This window comes from Salmo salar, chromosome ssa19 (genome assembly GCF_905237065.1).
Source record: "Salmo salar chromosome ssa19, Ssal_v3.1, whole genome shotgun sequence".
Classification (NCBI taxonomy): Eukaryota; Metazoa; Chordata; class Actinopteri; order Salmoniformes; family Salmonidae; genus Salmo; species Salmo salar.
The window spans coordinates 26,573,031-26,586,876 of record NC_059460.1 but is presented as its reverse complement, the minus strand read 5'-3'; the positions used below and the strand labels follow the sequence as shown (position 1 = coordinate 26,586,876).

The 13,846-nt window shown below is 42.2% G+C and overlaps 1 protein-coding gene across 6 annotated transcripts in view; it reads left to right on the top strand.

Moving 5' to 3' along the window:
* Nucleotides 1–13,846, top strand: part of LOC106578609 (RNA-binding protein 33) — a 44,893-nt gene that overhangs the window by 9,532 nt on the left and 21,515 nt on the right. For 5 of the 6 annotated variants that reach the window (XM_045702172.1, XM_045702171.1, XM_045702168.1 and 2 more), the window contains exons 4-10: nt 399–469; nt 1,417–1,681; nt 6,013–6,132; nt 6,557–6,737; nt 7,138–7,367; nt 9,927–10,284; nt 11,348–11,409. In XM_045702172.1, coding sequence (XP_045558128.1) covers nt 399–469; nt 1,417–1,681; nt 6,013–6,132; nt 6,557–6,737; nt 7,138–7,367; nt 9,927–10,284; nt 11,348–11,409 — 1,287 coding nt within the window. The remainder of the gene's footprint in view (nt 1–398; nt 470–1,416; nt 1,682–6,012; nt 6,133–6,556; nt 6,738–7,137; nt 7,368–9,926; nt 10,285–11,347; nt 11,410–13,846) is intronic. The other variant, XM_045702169.1, reaches the window with a different exon arrangement.

Here is a 13,846-nt window from a genome sequence, read left to right as displayed (position 1 = left end):
TGAATACAAAGAGAACTGAGTTTAAAAAAAATATATATATATATATATTTAAAGAGGACTATATGTGAAAACACACTTAACCTGCCCAGATTGCCTTCACCACATGAGAATAAAGCATCCTTTTGGACTGAAGGAGATCCCCATGTTTGTTTGAACTATTTTATTAATTCTCAAGTATTTACCTAAAATATGTTAGATTAGCAATCTGATTCGATCAGACATAGGCCTACACATTCAATCTGATGTGGTTTGTAGAAATGAAAGCACACTTCACTTTTGGTTGATATTCAGTAGTTGTACTGTAGTTGACCTTGCCATCCAAAGCCTTGGCTTGCAAGGAATGAATAACATGAGCTAGAACATACTGATCTGTTCTGGGTTGTTTTTCTTGATTTTAGAATCCCTCAGAAGTGTCAGATGAGGAATTGAACGACGACCTTCTGCAAAGCGATGACGAAGATCAAAACATGTAAGTTCATTTGTGTCTACGTGGTCTGATTGTGCTGATTTGCGTTTCCATACTTAATCTGTAGACACTTGACGTTACAATTTCTGAGCTGCAGTCTCCTTAGTTTATAATTTAGGGTGTTCACCCATAAAAGGATTAATGCATTCAAGGTTTATGCAAATATGTCCACACAATTTGAAAATTCAGTCAGAAAAACAATGGTCCGAACCCCATGTCTCTACCATATATGGTTCCACACGATTTACTCTGAGAATGTTGCTTGTTTAGAGTGAGTGGAATGTTATCACAGGCATGATCAAAAAGTGGTAACTACTCAATAGAACTCTGTGGCACTGCTCCGGCGCTAACGGAGCTAACTTTGTACGTCAACTGACAAGCTAACTAGTCAGTTTGTGAGTGGAAACCACGACCCCCTGAAATCTGCTGAACACAAAACAAATAGGGACTAAATGTATATTTCTTTACAAAGCTAACAGACTGAATTTCAATATCCACCCTCCGTGAAGACAATCTGTTCTTGTTTTCATTGTGTATTTCTGAGTCTTTCCCTTTAAAAAGCCATAGAAATGGCCCTCAGCGTAGATTGATCTCCAAAATAGGCAATGAAAGCCAAGGATCTGGAGGTGAAAATGACAAAGGTATCAAGTTGATTTTTTTTATTGGTCCAACCAGTGGAAACACCTCCAAATAATACCACCTCACAACACCAAATATGGAAGAGATACAACCAAGAGCGGCGCAGTCTAAACTAGCAACGTTCACAGCAAATTAACGTTCATCAACACTGTAGAGAACAATCAATCTAATGAGTCATTCAATGTCATTTATAAAGAAAACAACTACGTTTTGACATTAATTTCGTAGCACTTTCTTGAATTGCCCGTTTTTCTCTACATTGTATAGCATTGAGTGAACACCCTATATAATTGTGTGTTTTTGCCTTTCAGCGGCCAGGGCGTTAGCCTCAATGCTACTCTAGGCGAATTTGACCAGCAGGTGAACCCCGTAGACTACACAGACGACCTAGGAGATGTAGAGAGGGGCTACCAGCAGGAGGGGGGAGAGTACGTGGATGAGTACAGCCAGCCCGATGACATGGAGATGCCAGACGGCCAAATGGAATACTCAGGAGAACAGGCCGAAGGCGACGGGATTTACCAGGACGAAGTGTTAGACATTCAAATCAATGAGCCTCTAGACGATGAATTTCAAGTGAGTCACCCCCCCCCCCCCCCATCTCCCCTCCTTCTGTCTTACTCCATTGTATCTTGAAAAGATAACGTTGATTTCCCCGTCTTGGGTTTCAGGGGGCACATATCAAATCTATTCAGGGGGTGCTAAAGGGGATGCGTGTTGGGTGGGGGGGATTAGATTCATTATCACTCTCCGCCAGTTGATTTCTCCTTTCGCTGACAAAGTTGGTGTTGACAGCTTGTTTGGCGGTAGGTAGGTAATGCTCTGGTGTCTGTCGGCTGTGACGCCCGGTGCCATTGTGACCTTGGGCCCTGTATCTTTGTCCGGCTAAAGAGCCGCTTTGTGCGAGGAAGACGCGCTGCCAATCGGTGGAGGTTTACGCGAGGGGCTTTTATCTCGGGCTCTCGACTCCATCTGATAAACTCTCACATAGGTGAAAAGATTATTGACCTTCCTAAGGACAAACCGACACCCCATACAGTCCTGAAATGATTGATGCGATTTTCCCCGTTATTTATTTCCCAAACCTCGAAGTGAAGAGGGGAAAAAGATAAGACTAGATTAATGTGTGATGTCTGTAATGGCCCGATTTACCAAGGTGTGATGACGCTTGACACCTGTCTGACAAAGACGTATTACTTTCTCCACACTGAAAATAAAGCCTTTGACCTTAGTAGGGTTGCACGGTTTTACTTCATACTTTCTTTGAAAAACCCCAGTGAGTGCGTATTGCACATTTTGTGTTTTTGTGTGTAATAACTATGTTTACAAGGTGACTTGACTGCCTGGGCTTAAACACTTCTTTTTGCAGTGCTATTCAGAGGTAATATGTGGAACAGTTTAAAGGATTAAGCCCTTTCTGTCCCTTCGGGGCAGTCAGTCTGCCTATCCTTCTGCTGCCAAGGGTATTTGTCTGCAATATTATGTGTTGGGTTGGCAGGTTAATGGTGCAGAACACCAAACACTGGCCTGCGACCTACACACTGACCTCATTTGACGGTTATGAAGCACCTAGTGGCTTCTCAATGGAAATATGCTTTTAATATTTTTTTTTATTACCAGAATTGCAGGTTTCGGAACCATAAAACTGTTGTATCGTGTGTGTGATGTTCCTGCATGGCATTGAGTCAGGATCTTCTAAAGTGAGCCAATAAAGCAGCGATTTGTGCAGTAGTCAGTAGCTAGCTCGATGATATTTTCACCATCACTGATCCGGAGAGTGTGTCGTCGTCGTCGTTTCTGTATATCATGTCAAACATTTACATCTCATTGAATTTCAAATGCCGTCAGGAATAGTAATGAAGCCTGCTCCCACTGTTATGGTAATTCAAAAGAGGCTCCCCCTTTCTAAACCCCACCCCCCTCCCTGCTAACCCCCCCCTTCATAACATTTCAATGTTTTCCCCTTTATACTCGCGGTTAATATTTTCATTAAAGGGAAACACTGCAGTACTTTTGGCTCTACCGTTATTCCTTTAGACATCAGTTCCATGGGGATATAGTTAGCCTAAACCCACAAAGGCTGTAATCTTAGGCCAGTGTAAAACTATCCTCCTAATATTTATAGTAACAGTAAACATGAGCCAATACAAGGGTGGTAGAAAGAAGGAATATACTTCATCTACAGTGCCTTCAGAAAGTATTCATACCCCTTAACTTATTCCACATTTTTGTTGTGTTTCTGTCTGAATTCAAAATGGATGAAATATAATTGTTGTTCACCCATCTACACACAATACCCCAAAATGACGAAGTGAAAACATGTTTTTAGAAATGTTGGCAAATGTATTGAAAGTTGTATATAGAAATATCCGATTACATAAGTATTCACACCCCTTTGATATGATACTCCAAATTGAGCTCAAGTGCATCCAATTTCCTTTGAGCATCCTTAAAATGTCACTACAACTTGATTGGAGTCCATGTATGGTCAATACCATTGTTTGGACATGATTTAGAAATGAACACACGTGTCTATATAAGATCCCACAGTTGACAGCGAAGTCCAAGGAGCTGTCCGTAGAGCTCTTGTGATGAGCCATATCAACTCAGCAAAAAAAAAGAAACATCCCTTTTTCAGGACCCTGTCTTTCAAAGATAATTTGTAAAAATCCAAATAACTTCACAGATCTTCATTGTAAATGGTTTAAACACTGTTTCCCATGCTTGTTCAATGAACCATAAACAATTAATGAACATGCACCTGTGGAACGGTTGTTAAGACACTAACAGCTTATTTAGGCAATTAAGGTCACAGTTATGAAAACTTAGGACACTAAAGAGGCCTTTCTACTGATGTCTCAGTTGTTGAATCTTATTTTCATACAAATATTTACACATGTTAAGTTTGCTAAAATTAAACGCAGTTGACAGTGAGAGGATGTTTCTTTTTTTGCTGAGTTTATCTGGGGAAATATGGAACGGCCTAGAGCTGGCAGTCCGACCAAACTGATCAACCGGGCAAGAAGGACCTTGGTCAGGGAGGTGACCAAGAACCCAATGACCACTTTGACTGACATACAGAGTTCCTTGGCTGAGATGGGAGAACCTTCCAGAAGGACAACAGTCTCGACAGCACTTTAACAATCTGGGCTTCATGGGAGTGTAAAATATGGGATGTTTATGAATTCGAAGGACCAATAAAAAAGGATAGAAAAAACGTAGGTGCTGGATTTTAGGCTGGTAGCAACCACCACAGGGTGTCCGTTCAGAACACTAGGAAGCAGTAGTTCCAGTTCAAGGATTTAATGAAGAGCCACACACACACACACACACCACTCTCTCTGATACTAATTGTGGTTCTGTAAAGAAAAGAGGAGAACTTAGGCTATGGCACAGTATGGGAAAATATATGCCTATTTGCATGTCAACAACTTAACAGGCTATGTGGACCCAAACACATGCTAGATGCACAAAGAACAATAGAGCAATGCAGAAAAATCTACACATTTTAAAACATAACAAGCATGAGCGATCTACAACCGAAAATCGCCTAGCACCACAGACAAGTGCTAACAAATGTTAATCGCTAATAAGCATGCTAAATAGTAATGCATTCTGGATGACAATATGCTAATGCTAGCGGGAGTACGCAAGCTAACTAGCTAGCAAGTTTAACACAAATGGTGCATATTTATGTCAGACACTATTTAGCTCCAAACAAAAAGACATCAGGATTTTGGCACATACATTTAGCTGCACACACAATAACATCAGAAAGAAAAGCAATTTCTTCTAAGGAGGTAAAATAAGCAGGAGAGAACACCGGTTGATCATCAGAATGGAAACTATAGACTGCCTGAGGCTCTGTCTGATCGGGTATTACCCTAAGTCCCGGAAAAGAAGGCTGCTTATTAGCTAATAAAATTATGATGATTGGCGTGACCTTATTCCAATAGGAAAACTAAAAGAATGTTGGGGTCTTGGAAAGGAGATGAGCTGGCCTTTTTAACAGGAGAATGGCCAGACGGAAGCACTCCTGAGAAAAAAGTACATGACAGTATGCCTAGAGTTTTCAAAAAGGCACGTGAAAGACAGATCATAAGGCAAAATATTTTGTGGTCTGATGAGACAAAAATGTGACTCTCTGGCCTGAATACAGAGCGCTATATCTGGAGAAAACCAGGCACAGCTTATCACCCGTCTAACACCATCCCTTCCGTAATGCTTGGTGATGCTTTTCAGCGACAGGGACAGGCAGACTGGCAAGGATAGAGGGAACAATGAATGGAGATAAATACAGGCAAATCCTTGATGAGAATCTGCTTCAGATTGCAAACGACCTTAGACTGGGGCAAAGATTTATGTTCCAACAGGACAATGACCCCAAGCAAACAGCCAAAGCAATGCTGGAATGGCTTCAGAACAACAATGTGAAAGTCCTTGAGTGGCCCAGCCAAAGGCAAGGCTTGAATCCCATTGAAGAACTGTGGAAAGACTTGAAGATTGCTGTTCACCACCACTCCCCATTTAACTTAACAGAGAAAATCTGCAAGGAAGTATGGGGAAAAATCCGCAAATCCAGTTGCGCAAAGCCTTATCCAGACATACCCAAGACGACTGACTCAAAGCTGTAATCGGCGCCAAAGGTGCTTCTGCAAAGTATTGACTCGGGTGTGAATACTTATGTGAATGAGATTTCTGTATAAAATGTTTTATAAATGAGCTAAAATGTCTAAAAATATGTTTGCGTTATTGTGTGTAGATGGGTAAGATCATTTTTTCTAATCCATTTTGATATTCAGGCTGTGGAATAAGTCATGGGTTACAAATACTTTCTGAAGGCACTGTTTGTTAATGACTGACTAGTATTTAGAATATGGATTCTGAATCTCTCCATGTTGTTGTAGGTGGATGATTACTCGGCAACCTACAGAGATGGAGAACAACCGGAGCATCTAGAGGAGCAGGCAGAGCAACAGGAAGCACCGGAGGGGGAAGAAGAGGAAGACTCTCAGCTTGCAGAGGAGGTGTGAACAGAATGGGTCTCCCTCACTCACTGGCTATGTCCCAAACGACACCCTATTCCCTATATATTCCTATATAAGGAACTACTTAGAGTTTCAGGTCAAAAGTAATGCACTATATAGGAAACAAGGTACATTTGGGACACAGACATTAATATTCAGAGACCCGTTGTGTTGACTGACGCTCGCTGTGTGGCGATTTTGGAGTTGCCTAGCTAAAAAAGTAGCAAATTACCAATAATATCAATAGCTAATTCTAATGGTTTAACCCATACTGAAGGCCTGCATCTTTTGTGAAGTGTTGTGAAATCAGATAACACCTCGTATGTTCATGGTTGCAGTTCATAGGCCTTCAAGATGAACACTATCCATATATCTGATGGGTTGTTCATCATTTATGACTAAGGTGATCCATATATTTCCAAAGGCTGAAAATGAACCAGAGCCAGAGGAAGAAGTGAAGGAGGAGGAAGACGAGGACGAAGAGGAAGACGACGATGGACAGTCTGGCCGGTTGCGTTTCAAAACGGAGCGCAAAGACGTCACGTCTGGCATTGTGCGGCTGGCAGATGCAGCAAACAAAAGAAGAAACATTCCTGAAACATTAGGTACATTTATTTACAACCTTGCACGCAGTTAGGAAACTCGAATTCAAATGTCTACATTTCTTTTGCTTCATATGTTAGCTGTAATATGTTTGGGCTTTGTTTGGTTGACTTGGTTAAGGATGAAGAGCATTTCAAGTTTAACTCTAAAATGTATTTACACAACATGGATCAAAAGAAAATGCTCAACAAATCTATCTTGAGCAAGTCCTCTTAAATGGGCTGTATTTGAGGGCTTGTTTCCCAGACATTGCTTTAAGCCAAGTCCTAGAATAAAAAGCATGCTCAATGGAGATTCTTCATAAGAAGTGCTTTTTAGTCTAGGACAAGACTTAAATCTGTGTCTGGGGAAACTACCCCTGAATGTTGCAATGCTCACTTCCTGATGTGTTTTGCCCACCAGAACTCTCTGAAGAGGCCAAAGCAGACCTGATGGAGTTTGAGGAGAAGGAGCGCCAGAGGAAGCAGGGCCGCTTTGGGGGCCGAGGAGGAAGAGGAGGAGAGAGAGGAGGATTCAGAGGACGAGGAGGAAGAGGGGGGTTCCCCGGATTCGGGATGGGAGACTTTGGTGGAGGAAGAGGACGAATGAATGACCAGAGGCTCCCAATGATGCCACTGCATATGGGCATGCAGGTAAATCTTAACAAAATGAACCGACACAATGCAAAAGGTTTGCTTCATGTTTTCATTTTTGCCAAGGAAAAAATATTGTGATACTGGTATCGTCCTGGCCCTAATGTTTACCTGCAAAACTAATAAGGCACAGCCATGAAGGCTTCTTGTGATTGTTCGCAAATATGCCGTTCTCTCCATGGCCTATTGGAGCCGTGATCACTTGCGCGTGAACAAAGTCAATTATTCCGCTTCTCTGCTCCCCTTATCAATGTTGATATATGGATTATATCAAAACGTTGGCGGTAGTCCATTTAGACAGAACGATATGAAATTAATTTTGTTCTTTGCGTAGGATTTAGTTTCTCATGGCCTTTTATTAGGCATCTTTCGAAGCATATAATCCATTAATTTAAGTTGTTCATCCATTTGAAGTCGTTTCTGGATAGGCCATGTCTGCAGATAAGACTTTTTCCAGACATATTTTTTTTCCGGAATTAAAAAATCCCGAAGCTTCTGCACACGTTTCTTTACTTTACGCACACATTTTGTGGCCTCCTTCCCTTCACATTTGTCACTGTCAATTGTGAATGATAATTCTTACATTTTTACCAGTGAAATGCCCATGCAGCATCTGCATACAAACCATTTGATCTCAATCAGTTTCACGAGGATAGGCATTTAGATTTTCTTGAGTTTATACAGTGTTTCGAAGTTGCCCACAGTGTTGTTTTGAATGATGTACAGTGAGCGAATATTAGAGCAGATGGTGTTAACAAATTGCAGCATAGCCTACTTGTGTATTTTGTCTAGTGGCGTGCGCTGTTGAGTTTTAGTCACATGAGTGAAAAAATGCGGTGGTGTTTTTGTCTTAAGCCTGTCACATGCTTCCCAGTTGAAACAGTTAGCGCATATTTTGTGAGGTTTTGGTGTTCGGCAGTTTTTTAGGGAGCTGTTCTCGCACCTTTTTTTCTTGAGGCAAGTCTAAGTTCGGTAGGCGAAGTCTACGCACATTCGTCGGTGATTGGTCAAAAGTTGGGGTGGGAACTATGGACAGGAGTTTTCAATGAAGTGTTTGCTGTCTTTCGACGAGAGAGCACAGCAGCAGTTAGGCCCTACTGTCTGCAGTGCATTACTAGTTTTCATGCAAGTTGTTTCACTTGAGAAGAACTGCACCAAACAGCTTAGCTAGATGAAAAATTGTGCGACTAAGACCTCCTCAGCAAAAACATCAAAATTAATGACAGATTTCTTGATTTATCTTAGATTAATTCGGGCTATTTTGAGGAAGTGTTACTCCGTATGTTGTTACGGTTGCTCAAGAGGGACAAACGACATTAATATTGCCACTTTTTTAAAAAGTCTTTGGGGAGTATGCGGGCACAGACGTTTGCGTTGCCTGGCCGAGGTGGCTAGGAGCAAACCGAACCTATGTATACAGACGCCTTTAGAGTAATGTAATACTATGCTATTGCATTTGTTATGCAGAATACTATCAATATGTGATCTTGCAGACATTGATTCAGCTTTGATCCGACTTTATTAGACAAGCACCATTCGCCAGAGTAGCCTGTTCTCTACGAGTGACGTAGAGCATATGCACATGCGGAGAAGGTGATCGGCGCGTTGCACAGAAGCTTCGGCATCTTTAGTCCGGACCAAAAAAACGATTAGACAAAAGTCACGTCCGCAGCCATTCCGTTCTCTATATGAAAAAGGAAAATCCTTTTAAACATGCTTCTTTAAGAGGTATGGGAATGCTCAACTGGATCGCAATTGTGCTATGAATTAAAAGTGGGACCAGTCTTAATTTAGCTATATATTACTAAAAGCCTAACAGGATACATTCATGCATTCGTCTTAGTGGTGATGTACTGTGTGGGGAATGACTGGAGAGGTGAAAATATCTTAACTTGGTTTAGAATTGATACATGACTGGCCAACAGGTAATTGAATAGGAGCTAAACTTAACGTATAGGCCTACGTGAGGGATTAGTGGTGTCTTTATTTAACTAATTTACTGAGCAATACACCCACCCCGCCCAAAACCGCCTCAATGCGTCGGGGCATGGACTCTACAAGGTGTGGAAAGCATTCCACAGGGATACTGGCCCATGTAGACTCCAATGCTTCCCACAGTTGTGTCAAGTTGGCTGGATATCCTTTGGGTGGTGGACTATTCTTGATACATATGGGAAACTGTTGAGGTGAAAAGCCCACCAGTCTGCTACCAGACCTTGTTCAAAGGCACTTCAAAAATCTCGTCTCGCCCATTCACCCTCTGAATGGCACTCATATACAATCCATGTCTCAATTGTCTCAAGGCTTAAAAATCCTTATTTAATCTGTCTCCTCCCCTTCATCTACACTGATTTGAAGTGGATTTAACAAGGGACACTAGTAAGGGATCATAGCTTTCACCTGGTCAGTCTGTCATGGAAAGAGCAGGTGTTCATAATGTTTTGTATACTCAACATATTTGACTTGTTGTATTGGTCTTCCCTCTTTCTCCCCCACTCTATCTCTCCATTTCTCTCTCTCTCTCTCTCTCTCTCTCTCTCTCTCTTTCCCTTCAATTAGCAGTCTCCCTCCAGAATGCCTCCCCCTCACCACCAAACTCATCAGCAGCACCATCGCCAGGGCGGCCCCGGTGGCCCCCGAGGGCCTCTTTTCCAGGAGCACAGTGGGGGCTCGCTGGCCCAGCAGCCCCTGCAACCCCTCATCCCCCAGCACATGGCCCACCGTAGCTCTCCCTCCTCACACGGGGCACCAGTCAGGCCCCAGATGGACCCGCCTCCCCGCATGATGAGTCCCCCTCCTTCACACAACCACCCCCACCAGCAACAGCAGCAGCAGCAGCAGCAGCAGCAGCAGCAGCAGCCCAAGAACATCCACATCAATCCCCATTTCAGGGGCCCAGCGTCCTCCCCTGCACAAGGTAGGTCTGCACTTCCGGCGGCTCCGCATGTTTGCAGGGTTTGGCTTGCGTTCCAAGTAGCACCCTATTCCCTATATAGTGCATTACTTTTGATGTTGTCATAAATGGCACCTTATTCCCTTTGGGCTCAGGTCAAAAGTAGTTCTTTATTTAGGGAATAGGATGTCATTTGAGTGGCTCACTGGGTCCTTTTTCATAAAGTTTTGGACTTATTGTAAGGATAGCACCTCCGTTGAATGTTTTGAATATTTGCCTCTAAGTAAAGGCGTACTTTGCCGTATGGTTGGCAGTTATCCGTGCACTGCTTTGAAAAGTGTCTGGATTAGAATGTCATGTTGTTGTTTGGGTTGAATGACAAGTGAATAGGGCTTTCAGCCAGTAATAGGTTTATTTACTTGTCGTTTTTTGGCGGTATCTCCATTCCATTCCTTGAGATTGGTTTATCTTCCCTGTCTGTCCAGGCTGAAATGTGTTGGTGAGGTGTTTGTGTGTGTCGGTCTCTGTGTGTGAAAAGATCAGGGATTGCCTTCAGTCATGACTCGGGGTGTGTGTAACAGAGATAGACAGACGGTGTGTGTTTTGAGGGGAGGGGGGTGGACAGGATAACGGGAGTGTTTACCAGAGGTTGGCATATGTCCCTTAACCCATATTTGCAACGAATTGTCCTTTTCAATTTCTGTGGGAAATGAATTGCCATTACCAGTGGCAACTCAAACTGATTTATGAATTGAAGATGCATGGAGTATTTACTGAAGTCAAAAAGCCTCATACTGTGTGATGAAATGGCCTCTTTCAGAGCCCAAAGTACCTATCCTCCTTGTCCATTAGACAACTTCAACCGCAATGCTTCACTATGTTCATCCATTCCTTTTTGCCTCTGTCCAGCTGTGTACAAATGTGAGCCCATCTCGGAGGTGAAATGTAAGATGCATGCCTGTGAATCAGCCTTTAGTACACACAGAGGTGTCTAATGGACTACCCCTCCTTCTCCCCACCCCTGCGTTCTCTCTTCCTCTTCTCATTTCTCTCTTGACCCCTCCCCCCTCGCTCTCTCTCATTGCAGTGCCCTTGATGCCTCCTGCCCAGAGCCAGCCCAGACCTGCTGCGAGTCCTCAGAGGTTCCCTGTGAGTAGCAGCTGCTCCTACACACACTCCCCCATCACACGGTTAGCGCTGGGCCTCTTTGTGAGAGAAATATCATTATCGCAATTAGATACCCGCTCTGGTCCATATACTGTTGGAGCAAATCTGTAAACACTCATACCGAGTCTGTCTGCACAACTGGAAATGGTTGATAGGGGCTTTTGGCCGTGGCTGGCCTTCTTGGAGGGCTGGGGTGGCTGAGGCTTAAATTAGTTAGCACTCTTTATGGATGTGCTAGGGCTCAAACTATGTGGTTGGCTTCACAATGGAATCCTGAAATCAGGGTTCTGTCCCAAATGGCAACCTTTTCCCTACATAGTGCACAAATTTTGACCAGAGTACTATGGGAATAGGGTATCATTAGGGACACAGTCCAGGATACAGCCCACTACCACCAGTGAAAATACTACTTTTTTACGGAAAGTTTGTGGCACAAGGCAGAACAGACCTTTAGAAGGCTGTTTTGAATTAGAAAAACAACCCAATAACATAATTGTGGTTTAATACTAAAGGATAAATAGATATTCAGGTAGTTAAGAAAAGGAAACTGGAATCATTGAAGAACCTCTGAGGCTGCGTTTAGACAGGCACCTGAATTCTGATCTTTTAACCAATCAGATCAGATCTGAAAAATATCTGATGTGAAAAGATCTGATGTGATTGGTCAAAAGACCAATTCATGAAAAAAATGATCAGAATTGGGCTGCCTGTCTAAACGCAGCCAGAGTAACATAGAACCCATTACAGAGATGACAGGAAAGGAATGCCTTTAAAGTGATTACAGCACTGGCAGGGAAGTGGATTGGCCAGGCAGCCAACTGTGCCTCCAGTTACTCAGGTTGCATTAGTGCTGGGCGATTATATCAGATTCATTTGAATGTATGTTTTTGAGCGATATTCCAAATGCCTGTATTGCGAGAAGGTTTTGAGGTTTTGTTCTTTTTTGTTTTTATGAGCGTTTGTCGGCTTGTTCTCGTGTTGTATTTTTGGTCTCCTCTCCTTCGTGCCTCTGTGCTGTGTGTACCTTCCCCATTTACACCATAGATATGTATATAATTAAGAAATGTAAGTCTCCGCCCTGACAATGGGAGTCGTTATCCCAAAGGCTGGAAGGCAGGCGACAAGCTTTGTTCCAAAATAAGCCCATAGAAATGCATTGGTCTTATTTTGGACAGATTTTAGCGAGACTGAAACCTCTCCCTTCGCCTCTTCCTCTATGGTTTACACACACCAAGCCCCCTCCCTCTGCCTCTCATGCCAACAAAGTTGAGATCACATCTTCCTCTCTGGCAAGCGGTTTCATCTCGCTATTTGCGTTTGAGTTTTGGACACCAAAACACATTCAGACAAGAAGTTAACTTTTCAAACGATACCCTTTTCATGTCTCAACTACTCAAATTGCGTGCAGAGCAGACACTACTACAACGAAAGTATCATTGAACATTGATTCTGGAAAATGAATGCTCTGTTTGTCGCATGTGGAATTGGTACGTTAGCAGCGTTTTAGCCAAAGACTCTTATACTAGCTGTCTAGTCTGTGTTTTGTAAATGTGCAGTTAGCATAAAGCACAAACATATAAGGAATTGGCAACTCTTTGTCATTCTGAGAAATAAGTTAGGCCACTTGATTTCAACATCTGAACAAAGTGCACAGGCTAACATGCTTTAAAAAAAGTTGGAGATGGACAGAAGGGTGTCTTCATAACAATTCAACTGTTCAACCTTGTTAGCTAGCAAATAGATCCAAGTTGGCTAAACTTGAAATATAAAGATTAGCTGGCTAATCACTAGCACGTGGGCTTGAGAGGTTGTTGATGAGACCTGTGTTCATTTTCTATAGCCTAATACCTTCTACAAGAAGTCATTATTGGTGAATGTGCATTATGCATGGTTAAATTTGTAACAAAAAAGGGCATTTTCATAGATGGACTTGAAAGCCAGATCCATTATTATTGCAAAAAAAAAAGCAAGGAACTTTTTTCATGAAATATTGTAATTATTAGTGGGTCTTATGGTTGTGGAAGGCTTATATTTAGCCTAGGTATAACTTCACAATTCCTGAATTCATTACATTATTGCTGACTGTTTGAAATGCAGTGTATTTGACCTTTAATTGTATATAACACATATTTAGAGAAAACATTAAAAAAAAAATCGAAATACAGTACCAGTCAAAAGTTTGGACACACCTACACACCTACTCAAGGGTTTTTCTTAATTTTTTACTATTTTCTACATTGTAGAAAAGTAGTGAAGACATCAAAACTATTAAATAACACATATGGAATCATGTAGTAACCCAAAAAGTGTTAAACAAATCAAAATATATTTTAGATTCTTCAAAGTAGCCACCCTTTGTCTTGATGACAGCTTTGCACACTCTTGGCATTCTCTCAACCAGCTTCATGAGGTAGTCACC